This window comes from Anser brachyrhynchus, assembly GCF_964034855.1.
Source record: "Anser brachyrhynchus genome assembly, chromosome: 3".
Classification (NCBI taxonomy): Eukaryota; Metazoa; Chordata; class Aves; order Anseriformes; family Anatidae; genus Anser; species Anser brachyrhynchus.
This window is the reverse complement of record NC_137696.1, coordinates 95,500,017-95,526,672: the sequence shown is the minus strand read 5'-3', so window position 1 is coordinate 95,526,672 and position 26,656 is coordinate 95,500,017. Positions and strand designations below refer to the sequence as shown.

Here is a 26,656-nt window from a genome sequence, read left to right as displayed (position 1 = left end):
AATGAAAACAATGTGAACTTCTACAGTGGGAAGAGGTTATAGATAAAAATGACTGAACTGCTGTATTCCCCTTAAACTTTCTCATTGTTGTTTTTAGTCAGAATAAAAAGATTTTACCAAGTATTTTTCACATGGTACTAGTCAAATAATGAACTGAGATAGACTGTCTGATCATAATAGATCATCCAAAGTACTGTTTTGTGCATATTTATACTAAATTATTAGGGATACTTCTTGTCTTATATACATGGGAAAACTGCAACCAAGGCATAGGCCTGAGACATAGAGAAAGGGACATGTGCAGATTTTTCCAGAATGGACTAAGGAAACTAGATGGAGATTAAGCAAAAGAGTAGGTTAAATTCTGACCTATGAAAAGCTGCCAATAGTTTTGACTTTCAAAAACATTAATATTCATTGCTAGTCAAAAAGACAAATAAGGAAAAAAAATGGAAGGACATAGATGACCTTAGATAGATAGAGCTGCCCTTAGACTTCATGAACATTTCAGGCTGTTTTGTTGCCCATCTCAGAGAAGATACAGAATTTGGGATAGTTTAGGGAAGAGTAAGCACAAACTAATAAGGAGTAGGTTCTGCACACAGAAAAAGTGAATAATTTGGAATCTCTGTGTCGGAGAAGATGCTACTCAGGGACAAATGATAAAAATTTTAAACACAAGAGCAACAACGAAAAACAACAATGGTTTGATACAATTTATAAACTAGCTATCCTTACCTTAGGATGATTTACATGCCATGAATATGGTCATGTTGGAAGTTAATAGAGAAATTCATGGATGAGAGATAAATGAAGCAGCATTGAGCACTCTGATCCAGGTGCAACCTCCACATCAGAAAGTTCATAGAGAGGGGAGTGCCAGAAGCCGACAAGATATGCAAGGGAAACTTCTTCAGCCTTCCCTGTTTTCCAGAGGGTTTGCAGTTGGCACTGAAAGGTCAATGCAGTAAGCTTTCAGCCACACCAGTTATTATCTTTCAGTTATTCCAGCACAGTATGGCTGTCCTTAAGAATTCATCAACAGCTAGGATTTTGATCATTTGCTACAGTTAGAAGGTAATCTTCATGATAAAGGTGAATTTCCCCTGGCTGAGAAGGCTGATTCAAAGTCATTTACATTACTTAAGCCTAGCATATAGATTGCATAAAGAATCCTGAAAAATAAGGGCTGTCTCGCAGCACAGGAGAGGTGATTTTATATTACAGTGAAGGATTGAGCCTCGTCTCTAACCAGCAAAATAGGCCTTAAACCCATTCCCAGGAGCATGAAAGTTCCTTTTTTGTTTCAAAACGATAAAAGGGATAGGTTTAATGCTTGCATGTGGAAAGAAGGAGTCTGATTCCAATTTTCCCAGCACAGGAAAGGCATCGATAAACTGTTGTCACCAGGATGGCACTGAGGAGAGGCTGCGGGAGCTGGGCTTGCTCAGCCTGGGCAAGAGGTGGCTTTGAGGGACACCTAAATGGAGGCTGCCGGTGCCTACAGGGAGGTCATCTAGAAGGTGGAGTCACTGGTGCACGGTGAGGTGAGGAGACAACACAGACATAGATTGAAATAGGATGATCTGACTGGGTACATGCAAGGTAAAGAAGTGTAAGAATAATTTAGCAGTGGAACAGATTAGTTTTGCAGACTGCGTTCTTGGAGATGTATGAAACTTGACTGGATAAAACCTTGAGCAATCTGGTCTGAAGTCAGTGTGACCTTGCTTTGAGCAGGAGGCTGCACAAGAAGGGTCCCAGGAGCCCCTTCCTACCTGAGCCAGTCAGTGATTAACGCCACTCGGACTAACTATATTCAGATAGAACATAACTGTTTGGAGAATGCAATGGAAGTTGTTATTCTTAGGAATTGCACCAAGATTTGAGTAATAGGACAGTAACACAAAGCAATGTCACAAAGAATAGGAATGGGCTGAGGTAACAGCTGCTGATTTTTAAGTTTTTATCATTTAGGCCTTTTTGATCATCATCAGCGTAGCAGCAGGTCCATCTTTAGTTTTGACTTCACAGAAGAGCAAATTATTTTGCTTTCTGCTATTTCTGTCCTTTCTTAAAAATACGGTTTTGAACTATGTGGATCATGTATCACTTGGTTATGAATAAATATAGATACAACCAACTACTGGTCTCTTTACTAGGAGGCAAGATAGACTGTATCCTGGGGGGAGGAGGGGAGCAGGAATAAGCATATGGAGTCAAAGGACTGAAATGACTGTGTGTATGCGCAAATGGTGCAGAGCCAGGTCTGTCTGTGTAACTAGGGAGGAACAGTCTCAGAGTCTTTGCTCTGAAAATGTTGGTGTGTATAATCTTGATTTTACAAGACCCAAAGGAATGCTAGGGCTACAAGCTACTACTAAGAGTTAACGTTCCCTGTCACTGATGACAGAAACAGGAGACGTGGATATGAGGTACTAATGTGTTTTTTCTTTATCGTTGTTGACAAGAATTTAGTTTCACATGTTCTTCCTGTTTCATTTATTTCCTGAGAGTGAACTGTTTTTCTCTTCAGGTTGCAGCTCAACGTTTGAGCAGTGAGAGGGAGGAGAATAGAAGGCAATTATAGAGAAGGAGTGGTATATAAACTCAACATTTTGTTGTAGGTGAGACAATTAAATACATTTTAATTAATAATTACAAGTTGCTGCAATCTTAGATGTAAACATACAGTTTAAGTGGCAGGAGACTTTTTACTTAGTGATTGTCATTTTAGGGGCATTTTAGTATTTTACCCACCAGAGGGCTCCCATATTGTAGTTCTCCAAAATTGTTCCCATGCTTTATGCAGTATGTTTGCCAGAGATTTCAGTGGAAGCCAAATCTTCAAGTCCTTACTTTGACAAATTTTTTACTTCCACAGAAGTTTTAGAATGGCAAGAACTTCAGGAGTAGGCTTGTAATATATGAGTGATTTTGTAGTCTACTATATAGAGGCTTTAAAGGAAATCTGGATGTTTTTCCTTTTTTAAAAAAGTGAAATGGGTTGATCCAAATTTTAATCTGTCTGTCAATCTCTGCTGCTATTGCTGGCTCCATTGCTTTCCAAAGTATTCAAGCCTGTAATCTAGTGCCATCATCAAAGCCTCCATTTATGTAGATATGTACAACTACAGCATACCTAAATTTTGCTCTTTCTTCACTGTTATGTATTCAAGAATGAATCCTCCTCTATTGTGACTATTTTTTTTTATCTAAAACATTATTCTTTCCCATGTTTGCAAATGTAGAATTTCCATTCTTAACTCTGAACTTTTTCATTCTAAAAAGAGGTGGAAAATCTAGTCATGTTGATCTCTTCACCTTCATCTTTGTCTCTTTTGGTCTCTATTTGTTGCAAGACAGACAAGCTAGTAAGGATTAGTACAATCCTGTCCCTTTCTTTTAAGCACTGACAGACTTCAGTGTCTGTTCTCATTCCTTCAATCCAGCAACCACATTTTTTTTGTCATTAAATGCTCAGTTCATTCACCAAAATCTTCCCTATCTTTTTTGAGATAGTCTATTAAAATATAAGATATCCTTCATAAGTCAGTCCACAGAGCTTTCATCTGTGTCTTAAAATACCCCTTGGTACACATTTTTTGTTCAATACGTAAAGTGCTGTGAGTCCAGATGATGGCCATGAAAGTGGTGATTGCTGAAATTTATTCTACATCTTATTTATATTTCCATTTTATAGAAACAGTTAATGCATATTTGTATTAACATAATTCTCATTTATCTTCTTTCAATATTTCATGTGTTTTTCATTGTGTTTTAATTACATAAACAGTTTTGCTAACAGAAAACTTATTTTGCTTCTCACCACACAAGGTTTTCAACACAGTAATACAGGGCCTGCTAATAATTTAATGTTTTGTCAAATAAGCAAATGCAAAATAAATCCTACTGATACGGCTGATTAGATCTTGAGATCTTGAGATCTTTTCTATCATTTAATAAAAGATGATACAGATAGCCTTTGCTGACGTGAAACACTGGAAATGTGCAGATCCATAAAAGGATAATGACGCAGGACAAGTATTTACTTATTATATACGTGTATTTATTTTGTGTGTACACTTGATTTTTGTTTAAAAAAAAAAAACAAAAAACCTGCAAATAAGCTTTCCAGTCCTGTTTCTTCACGGTGTTATCATTTGCGTTGTTATAGTCAGTAAAATAAAAAAAAAGGGGGGGGGAATCATGAGAAATTCTGCCCGAAGTTAACTGTTATAATGCACTCACTGTCACTGACGAGGCAGTGCACAAAAGAACCTGTTGCACAGGTCGTACTTTTGCAAAGGCTAATGACATCAAGGCATTTCACAAAGCATGCTCTGGTGGGAATCTTGACATAAAGAAGAGTTGAAAATATGTACCTGGACAAGGTGATAGCCAAATTATTGTTGTTCAGTGTTGGCTATGTACAAGATGCAGAGCAAATACAATTTGTAAAGAATTTGCTTTCTGTGTCAGTGTACTTGTGTGCTGTGTATTTTCTCTGACTCTATAGAGAAGTTTCTTTTTTAACATTTTCTATTGTGTAAGCATTTACATTGTGATTATTACATTCACCATCATATTTGCTCAAGTGCAGTTATACACTGAGATCACTTTAAAGCCTTAGCTGTTATAGATGAGTTTTATTCTATTTGGGTTTTAATTTTGCTGACTCTTGGCATCATTCAAACAAATAGTATGGAAAATACAAGCACTTTATTTAGGCACACCTAGCATCTACAGGAGAGACTTTTAAATAAATCTATTTAAAGCATCAATTTTTTGTTGTTTTTATTTTCTGCACAGAATCACAGAATCAATCACTCCTTACAAAAAGGACTCTGTAGATATATCAACAGTGGGTTTTGAGGACCTCCAGGTGACTGCTTTCAGAAACAGACTGTTAGCATACATAAAGTAGGTCTGCAAGCCTTTGTAAACCTACCAGTATGAGAAAAAGCGGGTCTGAATGATACTAATGACTGATCAACTAGTTTTTGAAGTTTCAGCAGTTATGAGTTAGGCTGAAAATGAAGGCATCGCTAAGCAACTTCAAAATCTTTTAGTCCTACTTTTCCCATTCCAGTTTTCCAAATTTCAAAAAAAAAAAAAAGTTCTTATGCGTAGTTAGAATATTCCCTGAAAGCTGGAGATTGCTCATCTGGCCTGCTGGAAAACTATCACATTACTTCTAGGTAAACATCATTACACTGAGCACAGTGCTTTGCTTTACTCAGCTGGAAACCACTGGAAATAGCTTGCTGTTGACATGAAGATGATTGAGTAAGGAATAATTAAATGTTCGTTTTTGTAGGGTCACTTAGGTTGCCCAGGAAAAAGGTGATGCAATGAAATCAAATTTAAGGTTACACTTGTGGAAACAAATACTGCAGGGCTACACTTACTGAGTGGCTTCCAGCATTTTGGAAAACTAACTGTTTAAGAGAGATAATGATAGCTTCCTGCAAACTGTGAGGGCTAAAAAAAATAACAGAAAGAAATGTTAAGTAGCAGTAATGTAGCTGTGTTACTACTTAGTATGGTATTAATGCTATAACTATACTGTTATGTTTGCTTCTAGCATCCAAGCATTATGTTCTGTAATTGATAAACAGGAATGGTTACAGAAGAAAAAGCAAAACAAAATAAACAGTCCTGCTTTGTAGTGAAAGACAGACAAAACAAAAGCCCCTCAATCCATCTTTGTTATTCAGGAGAACATCTGAGGACAGCCTAAGTTTGTACATTGAAATAAGGCTTGTAATACCATCCTGATATTTAATCTATCAGATAAAAGCATATCATGATCCAAAGGCTGAAGCTAGATAAGTTGAGAAACACAAGGCACATGGCAAGAAAAAAAAACCAACACACAAATATGGTTGAGTACTGCAGCTCTTAGTCTAGAAATGTGTTAGAATCTTTGTAATTTCATATATTTAAAAATAGGTCATCTATCTGTAAAAAATGGAGTTAAATCTCACCTACAAACAATGAATTTGTCAGAAATGATTGGATACCATTTTATAGTCTAGATTACGAAAAAAAGGCAAAATAGTTGTGGCAGGTATTATAACATCAGGAGGGAAAGAAACAGCCAAGATGAGGCCCTCAGATTCTTTGGAAGTAGTTTACCATGCTCAGGTGCTTGCTTACCGTGCCCCAAGCTTCAGCATGGTAAGGCTAGGGCAGGACAGGTAAAACATGAAGCATGAAATTATAGTTAAGGAAGGCTCCTTTCAGCAAGCAAAGAGAAGACCAAAGCCCAAGTCTCATTGATGACAGTTAGTAAAAAAGACTTTTTGGGAGACCTGTAGTTTCCTCAAACCTAAGTAACAACTGAAAGCTGCAAGATTTTCTGGAAAATGGAAGGAAAATACCTGTCCGGCAAAGATACACTGGGTTATAAGCAGATTTGTTTTCAAACCTTTTAAAATATTGTTTCACTTAATAAAACTGAATTTCTTCTATTTAAGGAGTTACTTTATCAAAGATTCTATAAAATTCACTTTTTAGTTAGGAGAAATTTAATTTGATAAATTCCAGAAGAGCATGCAGGTAGGTCCACCTCAAGAACTTGTCTAGCATGGTCAGACACAGAAAACCCCTGGAGGGGAATAATTTTTTTTTTTTTATTTGCTCCTCAAAGCCTTCTAGAAAAAAAAAAAAATAAAGGGTTTCCTCTCATGAGTTTGATTTTTCATACCATTCATCTGTCTTTCAGCACGTTATCCGTAGGTTCATACCTGGGGCACCTCACCAATAAGCACATGGAGCCAAAATACACATGAAGGACTTTTAGTTAAGTAATTAATTATATAACTCTGCAGAGTCAGGTGCTTGGCAATCTTTCTCAAAGCAAACAAAGTCAGGTTTGAATCAACATTATTTATACGCAAATCACACCCTTGCGTATATTAGCATTTTGATGGGTGCGTTTTTAATATGTCAATGACCCCTTAATGAGCAAAAGATTGCTATAGGTCAATCTGGAATCTTCCTTCAGCTGTTGTTTCTCCTTGTTTTTTAGCTTTCATCCCATATCTCCCTTGCTTCTGCTAGCTCAAGGCTACCAGTCTCCCTGTTTTCTTCAAGGTTTCCTCGTTTTCTTTAGTGTAAGACTACAAGTAACAGCTAAACAAAACATCACTTAATCTGTATAGAGCTGGCTAGATTACCAGTGGTCTGTCTACGGGTCTGTAATCAGGAACTGCAGCTACCACTGGAAAATAAAGAATCTATATACAACAGGGGCTGGGAAGGGTTAGGAAAGGAAAACAAAAGAACTTCAACCATACTAAAGAAGATAATAATAATAAAAATAAAAATATGGTATTCACTTTAGCGTACTCTTACTGACTCTATTATAATCCAGACAAGAAGCTCATGAAAGCTAGCTTCTAAATAATATTTTTCCTGTCTTTGGGTCACAAAGGTTTGTCTTTTTTGTTATTGTTCAGCTTATGTTATTATCACTAAATACAACACAGCCTAGAATCCACGAAAGCCTTTCTGGCAAGCTCTATAATTCTGTGGTATTTATTTCTTAATTGTCTTCTTTCTAAGGATGACAGGAAGTGTTGGTAACACTATATGTTTAGAGTGAGATCCTGGCTTCATTGAAGTCTCCAGTACTCCCTGCTTGCAGTAACAGCAACTAAACAGAGATTATAGAAACCAGGTGTGCAACTCTGTCCCAGCTGAAGTCTGTAGCAAAGCATACACTGACTTCAGCAAAGCCAATAATTCACTCTAAATAAAACAAGTTACCAACATTTCCTGTGATCTGCAGTAAGACTGAAGCATTTTATTTGCACTAACTTCATAATTCTCTTTTGCTTATTCTTTCTAGTGGGAATCTAGAATGGCGTTGTAAAGTAGTAGTCTCCTGCAGATAACGGAGGAGAGAATAACCCAACACTAAGCAGGCAAATCTGAAAGCAGAGGGCAAGGTGATTAATGGAAATAGTATCAGTCCTGTAGGAGAAAGTTTCTTTTGGGAGAAATAGTAAGAAGAAAATGATAAAATTTCCTTTCTAGATCTGGCTTGTCAAAGATGTTTAAAAATGTTTCAGTTTTTAAGTTAACTATGTCCTCTTTTTGTTTTCAGGGTAATTTAATTAGAAATTAAGTTGATAAAGCTGTGATCAGGGGGCTTTTTTGGTTGTTTTTTGTAATAATGAAGTGTATTTATTTGATTTTTATATCTTAATGTGTTGTTCTCTTGTTCATCTCAATGTTGATAGGTTTTCCGTAAATGGCTGCTAAAGGCACTTCTCAGCTGTCTCAAAGTTATGAACAGAGTAAACAGAGAAGTAAAGTAAGAAGAGAAGTGAGTAAACAGACAAAAGAAAGTATTTCAGTAGTACTTACATGGAAAAAATAAGGCTTGATAATGTATTTCTCAGGCATCAAAAGCATACACTTTTGCAACATCAGAAAAGTAAGATCAAATTCTTAATTCACTGTGATTGTCTTTGTTTAATGTCCACACCCACTAACGTGTGTGCAATTAGCCATATAATGGTATGCCTCTGTTATCTTAATTATTGTTAAAGGGAAAACATTTAAAGGAGTGTAAGATTGGTAATATCTTAAAAAGAACTATGTTGCACAATAATCTACATGGAAAGAAATGAAGTGCATCTGATTTAATGAAAATTAGCTTGACATTTTTTACTCTAACAATCAAAGAAATTGAAAGGAATCCAAAACAATCCATCTAGCTACTCAGTCAAAAAATATTCTAGTATCTTAATTTTAGTTTCTATTTCTTTCGTTTCATCTTATTGCCTCCACTCCTGACTTTGTCATTCCAATAAATAGTTCATAGAAAGATTATAAATAAATCATTAAATAAATTAGATGCTTTATTTTTCAGATATTTCAGGTCTATATTCAATATTAATATATATTTAAATAATGCATATGTTTTATTAGCTGTTAGAAAACAAAACAAAAAATATCTGTGAGATACATAAATAAGTAACAAAGTGCACATAGGTGAGCACTCACGGCCTCACACATGCTAACTATCAAAGATTCTTCCCTGTGCACTGTCCCTTTTCTTTGCCTGGCTTTTCCTGCCTTGGTAGCTTGTTATTTTGCTCCAGTCTGGAGAAAAACTGTCACCATGCAGGCAAGGCAAATGATTAGGGAGTTTTTTGAGACAACACATTTCAACTCAGCATAACGGCAGTGGCATAAACTGTATTAGAACTTCTGAACCAATTTATGATGAAGGAAAATAAAACAAGGTGGGGATCCAAGGAGTTACCGCCACCTGTCTGTACTCCTTGAGACCATGTAGGATGTAAGTGGAAAACTCTTTTCTACAAATTAAAAAATTTAACATTCTCATAATATCAAAGGACTGATTTTCCACTGAAAATATTAATTAAATTTTTGTTAACTAAGTGTGCTAGCTGAGGTCTTGCTAAAACTTAACTAAATGTGTACTGGATGTCCACAGATTCTATAAAACCTTTAACTAAGCACAGATTCAGCTTGCCTACATTGAGAAGCATACCTGCCAGGCTGAAGTTGGGAATACCGTCACTCTGAAATCAAGGAAGATGGACAGTTGCAGACAGGAGTTAATCCCAAATCTGGAACCAGGGAAACTACACCCTAAATGTAGACATCTCACGTGCCTTCTGGTCGGTTTGTATCGCACTTAGAGTTTGACTGCATCTGCAGACCATAACAGAACTCAAAGTCCCACAGTTCCCTTGGCCATAGCTAACAGATGCTGCTTCAAGCTAGATTTAAACTCATGTTTAAATTGCTTTTGATTTATTAACACTTGGTCTTTACACTGAAGAAACATGCCAAATCAAGCGAGTATGTATTTGTCTTCCCATAAAGGCAGAAGTATGCTTGGAAGTAGGCAACTTCTTCCTCAGTGCACTGGGAACATTCTTCGAGCAGTTGGCTGTGCTGTACCACAAAACCATGGGATACGTTCAGAAGTCCCAGTGACTTACGTAGGAAAGCTCAATAGTAGGGAGGACTGAAGAAGGCTTGCCAGCTTTGTTGTTTGTAACTGGGCTAGTCTAACTTGGCATTCGACTCTAGGTCCTGATTACAAGAAATAATTTATGTGGTGAAGATAAACCCTGTGTAAAGACAAATGCTGAATGTTACTGTCCTTTGTGCCTGATGCAAGGTCTTGTTTTCAGTTATGGCTGTTTAGAAAGCTACGTATTCTACTTACAAGCATTTTATTGTAAGAGTGGTCTGTTGGTTTTGTTCTTGTTTTTTTTTGTTTTTGTTTTTTTTTACTTCTGCCAAACAGATTTAGTTTATTCAGTTTCATCCCTTTTTCTTTTCTTTTTTTTAATACCTCGTTCTCCAGGAGTCAAATCCTCTGTAAGTGAAGTATCTGTCACTTAAGAACAGTTCCTTAAAAATTTACCTCTATTTTAATTTCTGGGAAATGGAATATTACATCAGGAGAGATGAGCTCGATGTTGCGGATGAATACCCGAGCAAGTAGGTCTTGAAACAGTTTGAGTTCTTTGACTTTTTTTTTTTTCTTTTTTAAGAATCTAGCCTTGTAGTTTTAATATATAAATTAAGGTACTTCTTCCCAAATAGATTTGGAGGCACATCAAGATAGAATCGTAGAATCATTAGGGTCGGAAAAGACCTCCAAGATTGTCTGGTCCAACCCTCACTCTACTACCAATGTCACTCACTAAACCATGTCCCTAAGCACCATGTCCAACTTTTCCTTAAACACCCCCAGGGATGGTGACTCCACCACCTCCCTGGGCAATCCGTTCCAATGCCTGACTGCTCTTTCTGAGAAGAAATGACTCCTCATTTCCAACCTGAACCTCCCCTGGCGCAACATAATTACTCATACTGAAAAGATTTAGGTGAACAAAAGTTATTATACAAAATTTTGTATCTTCCTGAAAACTGTCTTCCTCCTCATGCACACAAGCAGGACTCTTCTCTGAAAACAGACTGATAACATCTTAGCAATGTAGTTACCTTCATTAGAATTTGTATTTTTGGCCTAAGGTTATCTTCCTGCTGTAATTAGATACATTCTTTCTTATGTGTCAGTGTCAGATAATAATGTTCTAATAATTATAGATTATATCTGCTGATCAAGACATGAACGCTAAATGCACTTGAATAATTTTGCATGTGAAAATATTCCCTCACTAAGTAGTTGCAGGATGCCACTTTAAGTTGTTAGGACATAATTAGATCCAGCACTGCTGTTGAGTCAGTAACTAACAGGCAAGATTAAGTTTGATACTCAATTAATATAATCAATGGGATATATCTAGATTCCACTTATCAGAAAAGGGAAAAAACAGAGCAGTTCCTAGCTACTCCAAGCTTTGTCAAAATGGTGCATTCATGCTAGTTTGCTTGGTCTTTCTCCAAAATTAAATTAATCCATCATGTCCAAACCACATTTGAAATGCCCAAAATAAACAATTTAGAGGCTGATGCCAATGTTAAGCTTGATACACTACAAGGCTATATTTAAGAACCTTCCACGTATGTAAATGCTGGCCCTTCTAGAGCTAATGGTTGCTTTTGCATTCCTAACAAACAGTAAAATTTATCTGAATTGCAGTGCATAAGTATACAAATAGTCATGCAAACACATTCTGATAGATTCTTCCTTTCAACCGTCATTTTCTATAAGTGCGCAAATTCCCCAGCTCCCAAAAATACATGTATACACAAGGCGATGTGGGATTGCAATGTCAACATCTGACCTATACAGTCAGTAGGTTCTTTCAGAGGGCACATAGCAGCTAGACTTTTTGGCTTGTACGTCTGTCTCACTTCTAGCTGCAGCTTTAGATGCTATTGAATTGAGAGTTCTTTTACATCTGAGATCATAACTAGATAGTTCTAGGCAGACATCAAGCCTACATAGATCTATAAAATTTCTGACTTAGAAGTATAATATTCGTTAAATTCTGAGAATATTTACTCCTAGATGAAAGGCAAAGTATGTGGATGCAGACACACAGATAAAAGGTACACATACTTTGGCTTTCCAGGTTATTGTGCTCACTTATTCGGCAGTAAATATGAACAAAATAATTGTCATTTTATTGTTTCATTTTTATGTTGCTTTACGTAATTGTAAATAGCTCTGCATGAATTCAGAATCTTGTATGTTAATGTGATTGTAGTTAATAGGTTGATAAAAATGGTGGAAACATCTATCAGACTTGCAGAGACTCAAGACTGATAGCTAAATTTATAGAAATTACTTTCTGAAAAATTTGAAACCATTCATAATTTGACCTAAAAGAATTTTACTTTTAAATGTAGCATTCTATATTTAAATACAATTGCAGCAAATTGTCTGGACAGAAAGGTCACAACAGTAAGAGGCATTGGCTAATATCGAGACTTGAAATTGCGTAGACATATTTGTTACAATTTACAGTGGAATTTTAACTGATATTTCTTGGGCTATGTATACTTTGTCTTCAGGAAGTTTTAAAAAGCAAGGATAGAATATTCACCCTTATGATCTTATCTTTGCCTAGAATAAAGTTGCCCTGTAACTGTAAGAGGCATATACAACTTAGTCTATTTGTAGAATCTTAAATTCAGCTATTTCTCTTGCTCTTCATCTTCCTTCTTCTAGTATTTGCATTATAGCAGCTTTAAATTAGCATATTTCAGTGCTTTATAGATGTTTTCAGCCTGCACATAGGATTTTAGCATATTCATGTGGAAATACTGAGCCAAAATTTGTAATTCCCAGCACAGCTGCCTAAAACCTGGCTTTCATCTTTTCATTATGTGTAGCGGCTTTTAAAGGCATATAGGTACTTCAATCTAAAACAAGCCAGATGATGTGATTTACATTTGACTTGTTTTGGGAAAACACCTTTCTGTTTTTCTAGTTGGTAGTCAGCTGTTCAATAACATGCTTGTTTCTTATTGCAACACAAAAGCCACTAAAAGGCATGCATTTCCTCTGTTACAGGTAGAGTGGATTTCATGTGAAAGAAAGAAGACACAAAAAAATTATAAAGATTCAGGTTTTCGGTGTTATTTTTATTTTATTTTTTCTTTTTGTGTGTATTTTTTTGTGTGGTTCATGAAGCAACAGAACACATGACAAGCTGTTTGTATCATGGCAGTGTGGTTATAAACATGCATTTATCTATCCATAAGAAGATGAAGTGAAGTATGTCTTTTAATAAATTAAGGACCTAAATATTTTGGCACTACTATTCTTAGCATTGTTTCTCTTAGCCAATTTAGACTGAACTGATGTCATACTGAATTCTACAAATCCAACACCATTTCAGGTTGGAATAACTTTTCACTGAAGTTGTGAACTAACACTTTAAGGAGTGGTATATGCGCAGAAATGTTATTTGTTTCTGGAATAGTCATGAATACTTTACACATTATGTGATACAGTTTAGACATGTTTGCAACTATTAAATATAAGCAATATATTAAGAGTTACATTTAATTTGAAATATATATATTTTAGCTTAAAGTGTTCATTATTAAAGCTATGACATAGTAAGATCAGATAGCACTAAATATTGCACACGATATAACTTTTTTTTTTTTTTAATGAGATTGGGATTATCAGCACCATTGGAGCTGGAGGAAAAAGTACAGATTTTGTTGTTGTTGTTGCTGCATCATTATAGCTATTAATATTTGGTTATTTTACAAAATTTAGTGTTGAAGATCAGTGAAAATAAAGTTTGATATATGGATCCAAGGCAACCAATAATTCAAAAGTACACCAGTAAGTATTCTCTTTGCATTTCTCTGACAGTTATTTTGGCCCCTCTACTGAAAATCTGAGTGCTTTATAAGAATTCAGAAATAGAAATATCAGTTGTTTTTTGCTCCTTCCTTCTCCTATAGAAGAAATAAAGAGACGAACAGCTTTTCTATTTGTTTTGCTACTTAGGAGTGCTTAGTGTGTGTGCATGCACATACAAATAATTCCCTTCTGATGTAGTTTATGCCAAAGTTTCCTCACATTAGTTACTTTTTACTTTTTTGAGTTACTTACTCCTTTTAGATTAATACTAAAATTTCCATGAAATTCTTCAAGGCCAGGATTCCACTGGTCTTGTTTTTCCATCATAGTTCAGTCTAACATATTTTAAAGCATTTGCATTTTAATTATTTCAGTGCAATGTAATTGTCATGACTGGCAAATCTTGCAAAGGGCAGAAAGGTTCATCTGGCAAGGAACAATCCCACTTAAGGGTTTAAAAAACAAACCAGAAATACTGTGCTCTATATACAATGAGAAATGGTGTGGTAAGGGGGAGATTCAAATTAACCTATTTTTAGAAAACTTCCTGCGTAGAATACTGCCACTTTTAAAGAGTTTTGTCAAAACTTGCAGATTCATTCCTGCATGTGTTGTCATAAGCAACACAAGTTAAAAATGTGGGTCTAACAAGATGGAGACAAATCTGTTAGCACCAGACAAGAGTGAATTATGTTACTTGACTGTTTTGGATATCATAGCGCTGCAAAAGAAACAGAGGCTAAAAGTGACGCTCAGCAGTAGAGAAACAAATTTTAGAATAAATAATTCTGTCCCTGTATCCCCCTACCCCACAATTCTCTCGCCTTTCCCCCCTGTATCTTGCCTGCAACTGCAGTTGTGGTAAAAGCTGTTCGGCGGAGCAGTTCACCCATGGCACAGGAGATGGGAGGTGTTCTACACGTCTGCGCTAAGTATGGTGTCAAACTTAGTTTCTCTCTCTCTCTTTCTTTGCATATTTGCCTTGGCTCTTGCCTGGATCCAGGTCTAATCCTGTCTTCTGTTTGCAAGCGAGAGTTTTATCCAAGCCCTGAGATGGCTGGAAAACTGTTGCTACAAAGATAACATGGTATGTCATCTGTTTGCTGCTGGTGTTTCAGATCATACCTTATCATCATTTTTTTCCCATACTTACTGAAAACAAAGCAGGGAACTACATATAGAAAATGTTTTCTGTGGAGTACGCTAATAATTGTTTGCAGGTGAACTTGAGTCTAGGTGGTTCAAACTTTTAACCTGCTCATGATAACCAAGAAGCTTTGCAGGTTGTGGTTTTGCTTCTTGTAGTGCAGGCGAGAAGCTTGTTTTGGCTCCTGACAGAAGTTTGTAAACAGTAAGATTTTTCTTGTTCCCAATTTTTATGTCACTAGCTATTCAAGGCTGTTTTTATCAATATGAGCAGTGTTCTCCATAAATACATACAGTTACAGTCTCTAACGTCCAAGTCCTCGACTGGTATAAATCAGCATAATTCTTTTGACTTACATGAACTGGCGTAATCCCATTTAGTTGAAGATCGAGGCCAGAGCACAGGAAGTGTCTGTATTAGCCAGGGAACATTGCAGGAGGTTCTAATTCTTCTTCTTATGCTTTCATAGTGATGTGGAGTGTTTTAAAGTTGACATGGTCCAAATAAGGTATTTTTAATTTTCCTATTTGGACTGCAGCTAGCTCAGTAGGTGGAACAACATCTTTGGTTTAGGGGTTATGTTTCATTATTACTTCACAGAAAATGAGAACCAAATTTGGATCTGGTCTCATGAGCAGTACAGAAGCTTTGAGGGGCAGAAATATTTCTTTAAAGGATGAAGGGTTCGTATGTGCAAAGTTTTATGCAATTAGAAGATTTACCTAATTCAGAATGTAAATTCTGAAATGAAATTAATAAAGCTGTGGATATTCATGTAACGTCTGAATCCATATATTTAGGGTGTGTAAAATGAAGTAAACAAAAGGATTTTAAGAATTTTATACTTGAAAGAGCGATGAGAAATGCAGTTCTTCTCAAATAAAAAAATGGTAATGCCTTTCAGTTTTTACAAAGAGTCTTTCAACTGAGGGTCTTGAAGCTCTTTTTGAAACATTGAATTAGCCTTTATCAAATGGACAGTCTCAATGCAAAGGAAGTGCTCAGATAATTTGTCATCTGTAGGATTGGGATCTTGAGCCTCACACTGTGAGGTAGAGAAGCTTTACTTTCTATAATTTACAGAACAAGCAAGTGAAAAGTGTAATGTGCACAAAGTTACAGTACAAGTTTGTGGCAAAGTTGTGGATTAAAATACCCTACCAGACGTACATAAGCTACAATTTCATCTTTCTCTTGTGATACTAAGTTGGGAAGAACAACAACTGTTTTGAAATTTAAACCAAAAAGATAATCATATCTTTCCACGTGATTTGTTATCCTGGCTAGTTGTCTTGGTTGAAACACTAGCCAAAATCTGTTGGGAGGAAAAAGCAAAACACTAACCCTTAGAGTCTTCTGACCTTAAGACCAGTTAAGCTAAACTGGCGTTAAGCTATTTTTCATGTAACAGTCATCACCTTTCTTTTTTTTTTTTTTTCCCTGTCAGAATGATTCCACTAGTAGAAGATGAAATATGTCTTGAATATATATAAATTAAATATGTTTAAATAAGCACTAAATCTGTGTTCTGTGTATGTATTTCTCGTCATTTTATTTCTCTCCATCCTTCTGGCTTACATCTGTAAAATGCAATACAGAAAACTGCCACAAGCACACTTAGAGAACCTAAGAAAAGTGCAGTTTAGCATATTCAAATGAGAGCCAGTGTCAGTGCTCAATGTCACCATTTTATCATAGACAGATGATATTACAGTGCAAGAACATTCTGATTTGTAAATGATAGATTTTAAAAGGCAAAACAAATGCCAGTAATCTGCTGTATTTTGCAGCATCAGTGCCATAAATAGGCACACTCTCTTGGTTACTTGGATGGCTGATTTTTAAATTTATGATAAAGTATATAAAATTAATGATGTGTGCTTACACTTAAGTGATAAAAGCCAGTTTCTGCCAGTGTGCTAATGTACATAGTCCTTTACAACTCGGAGCCAGACACCTTTTCATTCACGCGCTCATACACTGGCAAATTAATTTATGGAGCTGGAGGGGAGGGGTTAGAAAGAAAGCATTTCTTACACTGTTACTGCACTTTGGATGTGTAAGTATGATTATGTAAAGTGTGTGTCTGGGTGGTTGTTTGTCCTTCCTTGCGGTGTATTCTGTGCTGAGTGGGAGGGTCACGCTGTGTGAGACTAATAAGGACAGAGCTGTATCCCCCTCCACCACTCTTTGGAGACTCACTCCAGCAACTCCTCGGCACTACGGCAGCTCTGCACAGGCGTTCTCAGTGCTTCGGGGGGACAAACTAGAATAAAAATTAAAGGTAAGCCACCCGTTGTTTGCAGGGAATTGCCCTAGCACCTTAGGTACACGCACGTACTTCAGCATTCCTGTGTTTTTCAGAATTGCTGGCTAAGTTTAGTACTGATTTTGTCTGTGTTAACTATGTAAATATAATATAGACGATAGGGTTTTGATGTGCTGTAATCAGCCCGTGCAATAGGAGTCTGCTGGTGGCTGTGTAGGTGCGTAGGGTATGTTTGGGGGTGACTATAGGTATTTGCGAAGGTACGCTGACGCAAACGGCCCTAGTAAACTCGTAGTAATTTACACAAGCGGCACAAACTGACGTAACGTGGCACAATACCGGGCACGTTTATTCACCGCGGGCACCTCGCTGCCCCTGCAAGCGTCAGCGCCCATCGCTCCCCTCAGCGGGAGCGGCCGACGCCGCGCGGGCTGTAGCGGCCGGGCACGTGCCGGGGGCGCCGCTGGAAAGGGCCGGGGGCCCGGCACCGGGAGGGGCGGCGGCTTCCAGGCTCGGCCACCGCGGGACGGGGCAAGCGGGAGCCGCCGGCACACCTGGCGGGGCCGGGGCCGGGGCCGGGGCCGGGGCGGCAGAGGGCTCCCTCGGCCGCGGTAGGTGCGGCCCCGGGGAGGGAGAGAGAGAGAGGGAGGGAGGGGAGCGGGCGGCGCCACCTTCTCCGGCGGCGCCCCAGCGGGTTCCCGGCGCGCCGTGAGGGAGCCACCCGCCGGGGCCGAGCGCCGCAGCCAGGTTCCGGGCCGGGGAACGGGGCAGCGGCGGCTTGGAAACGGCGGGGACCCGTCTGCTCCTCCTGGGGGGGGCACAGCCCGCGGTGGGGTGAGCTACCTGCTCGTACGGCAGGTGCGGGGCACGCCGCGGGACTGCTCTGTGAAGGTGTGCTCGCTGCTGCTGCTGCTGCTGCTGCTGCGGGGGAGGCTGGAAAAGTTACCCAGGGTGTCGCTGCCGGCAGGATAGCCCTGCTGATCGGGGAGATGCCGTGCGACGAGAATGGCTAAAAGCGCATCGTAGCTGCGGGGTTTGTTTCTCTTACAGAAAATGAGATTAGAAAAGTGTTTTCTGTCCTTCGCTGGTTTCTGACGTTTCTCTAAATTAGAGTTGGCTTGGAAGGAAAGCTGATTATTATGCTGACAGAAGAGTTGAAGCTGGGATGTACTTCTGTGAGATCTAAACTGTAAACTCAGTACAAGTACTTGCAGCATACTTTGCAATAAAGAGAAATGTCACATTTTTGTTTGTTTGCACTTAAATTGAAAGCATCATATGTTGTCCATGTTCAGTTTGATGACTGCATCAGCAGTCATTGGCAGCACTGTGACACTGACCAGTTAAGCTGACGTACTTAGGATTGGAAAACTGGGAGAAAAATAACATCGGTCATCACTAATGAAATAAATAATTTGTGCCTTCATAGCTAATATATCTGAGTTAATATTTCTGACGTTATTTAGGACCTTAGTAGAGAACTAAAGGAATATTTTTGTCATTTATTTCTAAATTTACTTCCATCTATTTTTGTATCTCCTTAAAATAGATAAATTATACACTACATTTAACAAGTGATTTACTCTTTTCTTTACAGTTAAGAAATTCTTGAACAAGAGATTGTTCTGAACGTGATTATTTTCTGTTTCAGATTTGTAGCTGATTGTTCACATGTGTCCAGGGGGAGATGAAGTACACTGGATCCTGCATAGTTTGGCTTTGTATGGCAGTCTTCCTCCTCCTCCCTGTTTCTACTTGTGTGGCTGTCAGTGACCAGACAGGTACTTCCATTTTTCTTGCCCATCACAGCAAAGCATAAATCTCAGTAATCAACATTTAGAAAAATAATGACAATACACAGAATATAAAGCATACAAGCAGGCAAAATTACAAAGGATTTTTTTTTTTTACCTCTATTTGAAGAAGTCTAAGTTTGAAGCAATTCCAAAGCAGTCTTTCTGTTTCATGTGCTTAGGAGATTCACATTTGGAAGTAGTTGTAGTTTCTAGGAGTTGTATTTTGTACTTTTTCAACTTACTGTACAAACCAAGGTTCTGCATCATGGCTTGCAAAACTTCTACGAACAAAACCATGTGGCGTTATTATATAACAGTGATTACACTGACCTAAACAACCTAATGCATGTTAGCCTAACCCAAACTTAATCTTCAAACCAGCTCTCCAGTTTAACAGACCTAGAGTAGGGCAGAACCTTACACTTAAGCAGGCAGAGGAAGGGAATATAATGAATTTGTTTAGTTAGCTTTTACCCATCTTCTGCGACTACTCTCACACTTCTTCGCTTTCTTCTCTCTCTCCCTGTCCGCATGTTATCTAGCTGTCCACTTAAACTCTACTTTGGCTCTCCTGAATGTGGTAAATTCTATCTTAAAGGCACATCGTGTGCTTATAAAATAAGGAATTGTCAATTTTCTAGAATTGCTAAGCCCTAACGTGTACGTCAATTTTCTAGAATTGTTCTCCAATTATTAGGAGGGAAAACATACCCGTTGTTAGAGTTAAAAAGAGTTATTGATTGTTGCTTTTTTAGAAGATGAAACTTATTTTTAGTGGTGCTGTTTTTCCAGAAATCTGATAAGAAGATAATAGGCCCAGATAACAGAAGATAATAGAATCTGTACATACACAACAAATTTAAATCTCCGTAACACCTTTGAAACTCGGGCCCAAGAAATTTTAAAAGTCGATTACTAATATAATAATCCTTTTATTGCTCCAGGAAGCAATAAATAGTAATATTTAATAAATAGTGAATGTAACATGTGGGCTCTAGGGTAGCAGTAACCTGTTGTAAAGAATCTGAGTTTAAGTTAAATACTTTTTTTGCGTTGTATTTTTAGGGCAGCAAAGCTAAGTGCTGCACTGATGAACTGTTCTTAACCCCTGTGAGAGAGTGAGCCTTACATAACAGCTGTGCAATCATTCTCTTTGATTGTCTAAAGGAAGCAAAATAGGTTGATTTCTCTGTTATTTCTACCTAGTGGATTATGGAAGGGAAGTTTTTTAAAGGGCTAGAAGGGTATGAGTGCACAAGCTTCCCTAATAATGTAAATGGATAAATGTAGAACTTGAAAAATATTTAAACAAAATGCCAGGAAGCATTTTCTCTCACTTTCAATTAGACAGGGGGAAAAAAATGTAGGAAAAGGTACACCTTTCATACAGACTGTGACCGATAACCTGAACTGGTAGCGAACGGTACATCTGAACTGTACATTACGTTCTGTTAGAAGTTTGTGTCTGGGCAACCAGGAGGGAGGTTGCAGTGTTCCCTAACCTAATTGCTACAAATTGATCAAATATGGGTCAAGTGGAACCCCTGGGAGGAAGAGGAGAGATTGAACCTTTCCTGAGAACAACTGACTGCGTACGATTGAGAGGCTTCTGCAGTATGAGGTGATATGAGCAGATGGTGAGGAATAACAAGCAGATAGCTGCCAGCGTGTACAGGTCTGCCAACAGCGTGGAATAGACTTAGAGTGAAGCTTTAAGGTGACAACAGGAAAGAGACTTTCCTAGAGACTGAAGAGGGTGGTTAGCATCCAAAACAGAAATACAAGCTGTAGACCAGAAAACAAGAGTTGAGAAAGAACAGACCCTGCAAGGGTGAAGTGCTAGGTGGTGTGGGTGCGTTTGCAGACCTTGTTGTTGAATCTGCCCTATCCTGCTGAACTGAGTATCCCGTGTTGCAAAGTTGTCTTGCTCTGTAGCTTGATAATTTGTATGCAGATGAATCTGTTACAGACTGGAAGTGTGCGCGTTTCAAGAAGAGAGTGTATCTGGTCTCCTCCATTCCATTTATTTCTTTCATTAACTGCCTCTCTCTTGGGCCTTTGTTCTCTCCCAAATAGCAGTTCTGTATAGATCTGCTTCTATCCTTCAGGATCTGCCCAGGTTCTTCCCTTCAACATATGCATAGCGTTTATTTCACACTGGGCTAATACAAAGGTTTTTCCAACAAAGCTCATTTAGATAGGATGTTGGTATATTGCATTTGCGTCCTAAAATTTCTCACACGATCTGCTTGAGTCAGGTGAGTTCTGCTTGAGAATGGGCTTCAAAGGCAGGGAAAACTGTAAATTAACCTTGATTTGAAGAGGGGGGGAAAGTATATATACAGAAGGAAATCTCTTGTGCAAGAGAAAGGATTAACTTGCGTGTACACATAGGAAAGATCTTTCTGAGCTGGCATTCTGAATGTACTTTGGGAGTTATATTATTTAATTTAATACTATATTAAATAAATACTGGTACTAGAAAAAATATCAGAGTGAGCCTTCTAGAAGCAGTCCTCCTTAGGCCAATAACCATTAGATTCACATCAAGGATTTCTTTAAGTTTTCACTTGTTAAGAAGTTTCGGTGTTCTGATGGTTCATCAGAAGGAAGCACTTACTTCTAATGAAAGAATATAGTAAGTCTGATGGAGAGGATTCAGGAGCTCTCCACAATCTTGTTTTTAATCTGACTTCAAGAATATTTTCACATTGTAAACTTTTGTTGTGTTGTTAGGAGCATTTGGCTTTGGAGCATGGATATGAGCTCCTTCTTTAGTGACAGATGAAGTTCTAATCTGATCATTCCTAACTGCTCCATGTTAAGAATATTAATACTCTTGTCTCATTCCCAGATCACTGTTGCTTTTTCAACTTTCTTTTACAATCAATCCTTTTCAAAGTTACTTGCTAAGCCATGAAAAATGTAGCATAAATAAAGTCTTGGGACTGTCAGTCATGGTGAATTTCCATTGCCTTTTGACATGGAATGTGTTGTGAAAAGTATTGGCTCTAGATCATAAGTTCAGATAGGCACTTTAACCCAAATACAGTGACTGGTTTCAAGCATGCAAATCAGCTCAGCTTTTCAGTTTTCATCCTTTAGTACAGCTAGATAATTCTCAAAATCAAGATAAAGGCTCTGTAGTTACTCTTATATAAAATACATTCATAGTCTTAATACTAGGAGTGTTTAAACTCTTACCCTGAATGTTTAAGGTTGGATCCACAAACTGCTGTCAGCACTGCAGTGTTTAAATGACTATTCCACCCTTGGATTTCTTGTAGGTAAAACGTAAGCCTTCTTGGGCAGTGAAGAAGGAACTTTGGGTGTCTGTAAGGATATGATTCATGACAGCCTGCACACTGTGGAGAGCCACTTCAGTTAGTGAGTAATAGGACATAAGAGAGACTACACACATTCTCCCAGAGTGAAGCCTGTAGACTAGATTAGTTTACATTTTTTTTTTTTTTTCAGGGAAAGGGAGGGAAAGAAAAAAAAAATCTCCTGTAGCCAAGATATCCACCCAGAATATAAAGTCCTGTTTTTTCCCCCTACCGCCTGTTCCTCATGGGAGAATCCAGTTCTCCAATGTCTAGTGTGTGCATGAGGCAGGTACACCATACTCCTAATACTTGAACTTGGTAAGAATTTCTTAATCCCTACTACTAAAGCAATTAGTTATTTACATAACTGTCTAAATAATCATTGGGCTCGGACTTGACTTCTTTCGTATATCAACAAAGTTATAGATCCAGTCTTCCTTATTCCTCTTTCCACCTTTGGCTTAATTAATACCTATATTGTAATGCAATACATAGTGGCTTTCAGTATAAAAAGAGGAAAAAAATCACATTTCATTTTCTGGTAGCTCTGTACATGTGGCTATGGGTATGTCAGGGATCTAATTCCTTGACCCTGCTTGAAAGCAGGCCAACTGGGTGTTTGAGTACAGCACCCTCATCTTCAGTATAAATACCTGTGAGGTGGGCTTGCGAATTTTAGCAATGATATCCAGCAAGTCAGCCATACACTCTGAAAAGGTTCATTCTACTATATTTTTATGAAGCCTGATCCAGTTAGAGTGTGAGATAAATCCTCAATAATTTGGGATTCTGCCTGAAGCTTGAATCCAACATAGCATGTGTGTATGTGATAGCTGGGGTTTTTGTTGTTGGGCCAAATTAATTTATCTGGTTGTGCTTTCTGATGGAAGCTCTGGTGCCCTCATAATGTGCACATCAACTAGGTTAGACAGCAACTGAAACATCACCTAAACATGAACTTTAATCACAAAGTAGCAGATACGTATTTGGGAAGTGAATCTGGTCATTTCAGTTCACACGCGACCTAAAGAAGCCAAGAGTGCTTACTGGAAGCTACAGTTCCCAGTCAGGAACTGCACCCGCACCCAAGAGATGTCTGTAAGAGTGAGACCGAAGCATACACCAGTCTTCTGGGTCTGAGTTTTCACGGAAAGAAAAACTGGGCATGGGACCTAGATGGAAACTGCAGAGTGCTTCAACAAGTGATCTGACCATTACAAGGATTCAGGACATGACATAGCATGTTGCAGCAGGCAAGGCTAGGTGTAACCCCCCTACTTAGAATACAGTTTTTTACAAAATTTTATTATAAAAAAAAAAAAATTCCTTACTAGATTCTCAATGGAGAGACAGATCACAATTATATGTGACACACCTGCTTGATTTACATTAATATGTGTTTTGAAGTAAATAGGTTGATTTTGTAGTAATAACCACCTACGTACAGCTCACTGATTTCCAAAGATTAAGGTCTGTCATCTATCCTATGGACAGGTGATCTCATTAATTTATAGGTACGGTAACTTCAGCTTTGGCATCACCATTCTAATATGAATTGTGGACTTCAATCAAGACAAACTCAGTTTTATCACATGTAGAGCAACCTACTATATAAATGTAAGCTTGCTATTTTTTCTTCTTTAGTTTTGCAATAATATATTATAATGAGGCAGGTTGCTGTGCATGGTTTCTACACCTGGATAAGGGTTCGTTGTGTACTTTTCCTTTCCTGAATGTCTTCATGTAGATCCTCTAATTCAGCTATCCATGGGTTGAGCGGCTTTGTTTCAGGCCAAAGAGAATCTAAAGATCTGCTAGCAGTACTAAAAATCTTGGACGAGACTAACTTTTTGACTGTATAAACTCTAGAAAGAATTTTCATTAATCTATAGCAATTAAAGGTATCAGTCTTGGTGTGGAGAGCTTTTTGTTTTTTAATATTTTATGATTTTGTCTTAGCTCTCTGATAAAATAATATCGGACAAAGGGAGTGCACCAACAGCTTAAGATAGGAGAATAATCGTAGTAACCCTTTCAGTTTTTAAAGGGAAATGGAAAACAACCAAATAAGTAACATTTACGTAGCCTGTCTATGCTGTGACTGTTATGCCACCGATAAAAATAGGTCCACAGTCCAGTCTGTGGCATGTGAGGAATCGTTGCTATCATCTGGATAACACAGAAATTAAGGCTTGATTCTTTATTTGGAGTTGGAAGAAAGTGGCTGGAGGGAATAAGCTAATATGCCCCTAATATAAGTTGCTCAGTCCTCTTGTAAGTTAGTACTGGAAAAAAAAAAAAAAGGCACATTTTTTTGTCTCTGGTTCTATATCTCTTACTATAGCAGTTCAAGGTAAAATCCACAACAGGTTGTATCTGTTTTTATCTGTATCTCTTTTTATAAGAACTGTAAAGTAATTCAATGGAAAAATGTGTCTGCCCTTAGTCCTTGCATTTCTTAAAAAAAAGAAATACATTAAGATATTTATTACTCTATGCATGACAAGCTATTGTGCCTTCAGCCATAAGAGGCTTTTTTTTTTTTTAAACCAACATATTTCTTGTAGCTATGCCTCTACTATAACCAATTTGTTGCTCTACAGTGGGTATAGATACAAATCTATAGTTTAATAATCTTTATAAATGATTGAAATCCCAGGTCTGTAGATTAAAGAGTATCTAAGGTGATCTTCTTTCTGTCCCTAAATGGTGTATTCAAATTGCTATGTTAGTATGTAATTCCATACTCCCTACAAACTGAGAGTGATGATAGATTTCATTTCAGTTTCAGAGATTTCAGAATGAATGAATTTTCTTAACAGTTCTGCATCTTTTTTTGGGGGGAAAAGGAATTTATAAGGGGAGTTATAGTTTTTTTCAATGCATATGTTTCTTATTTCTCATGAAACTTTATTTGTGTATGTATATAAATATATAAGTATATATACATGTACTGTATATAAGTATGTATACATAAACTTTTACTCATTACTGTATATAAGTATATATACATAAATGCATGTATATACGCATTTTTATACATGAAGGAAGGAAAGAATAAATTGTCTCAGTGCCTTTGAAATAAATCAACTTACAAGTGATGTTACCTGTCATTGAGATGCCTTTCATTAACCAAGTTGATAGGAAGGTTCTTTATATCTGTATTACATAATTTAGCTTAATTTTTTACTGGTTGTTTCTGATTAGCCATTTGTAGTCCAGATAAAATACTGTAATGCATTTAATAGAATTGAAAACTTTTGAAGGATAATGTGCTCTCTGTATTACTACAGAATGAATGACAAAGTTCACATGCTTTAAAATTACAAATATAGCTATTTTAAGTGTCAGCCCTCAGTCTATACGCCCTTGGAAACCTTTAAATATAGATGATTTCCAGGTTAATGCTAGGGCACTTCTCCTTGCTTTTTTCTTTGAACTGACACTTTGGAAAGCCCCTCGACCTTCACTGTTCAGTATCTTTTGACATATCTTGGCCATTTCCGTAGTCACATCAGCTCAACAAGGAGCTCTGCACTTAATAAGCACAGGGCCAAATCCTGCTTGTGGTTTTCCTTTTGACAGTTTCCTAAGGGTTTAGTGGGGCTATTTTAAAAGTTGTTGATTTTTTTTTTAAAGAAAAAACTCTATTTCTGACCCATGCACAAAAGAGATAATTGTCTGTATTTGCTTCATAAAAGTGTGTATTCCTGTATATATTTTAAAAAGTCTTTATGCAAATTGTATGCTGCATAATAATACATTGTTTGATCTAAGCATGTGGCTAGAGATAGCCTTAGAATTTACCATGTTTCAATTTTTAGAACATTATGTTTGTTTACCTAAATACTTTGGTTCAGACTTAATCCCTTGTAAAGCTGCTTAATTTTCAAAGTATAAATATTGCTTGCATTGTTTTTTATATGCTATGATCATGTCCTTGTTAATCCACATTTTGAAATGAATGTTCACTGAGGTAACAATAGGTTATTGCAACAGTAATCATTCATGCTAGATTGTTGCAGATTCATTGTAATGTCGTCTTAATCAAAGAAAAAGAATTTTTCTAATAATATAACCAGAAAAAAACAACAACCTTAGAACAGATCTTACTACTTTATAGGTTATTGTAGATGGAGAGAGTATAGTAAGAACTGTGTATCTTTCTTCTGGTTGTCATTCATGTACGCTTTAATCCTAAACAGTTGAATTAAAACATGATCAAATTTATATTTGCCTAAGTTATTGGAAAATTAGTATAAAATTAAATATTATTGCTCTCATTTAGGTTTTGTAATTTGTTTTATTGCTATTTTCTATATC

At 37.3% G+C, this 26,656-nt stretch overlaps 1 protein-coding gene and 1 long non-coding RNA gene across 19 annotated transcripts in view; both read left to right on the top strand.

Annotated features, from left to right (window-relative positions):
- Positions 1 to 6,679: 6,679 nt before the first annotated feature.
- LOC308191478 lies at positions 6,680 to 13,694 on the top strand. The gene is made up of 4 exons (XR_013948027.1): positions 6,680 to 7,958; positions 8,253 to 8,338; positions 10,364 to 10,504; positions 12,993 to 13,694. It is a non-coding gene; the product is annotated as an uncharacterized lncRNA (long non-coding RNA).
- Positions 13,695 to 16,969: 3,275 nt separating this feature from the next.
- Positions 16,970 to 26,656, top strand: part of COL19A1 (collagen type XIX alpha 1 chain) — a 202,754-nt gene continuing 193,067 nt past the window's right edge. For 8 of the 18 annotated variants that reach the window (XM_080584508.1, XM_080584506.1, XM_080584507.1 and 5 more), the window contains exons 1-2: positions 16,970 to 17,226; positions 18,863 to 18,992. In XM_080584508.1, coding sequence (XP_080440634.1) covers positions 18,899 to 18,992 — 94 coding nt within the window. In that variant the 5' untranslated portion in view covers positions 16,970 to 17,226; positions 18,863 to 18,898. The other 10 variants (XM_080584501.1, XM_080584517.1, XM_080584514.1 and 7 more) reach the window with 7 other exon arrangements.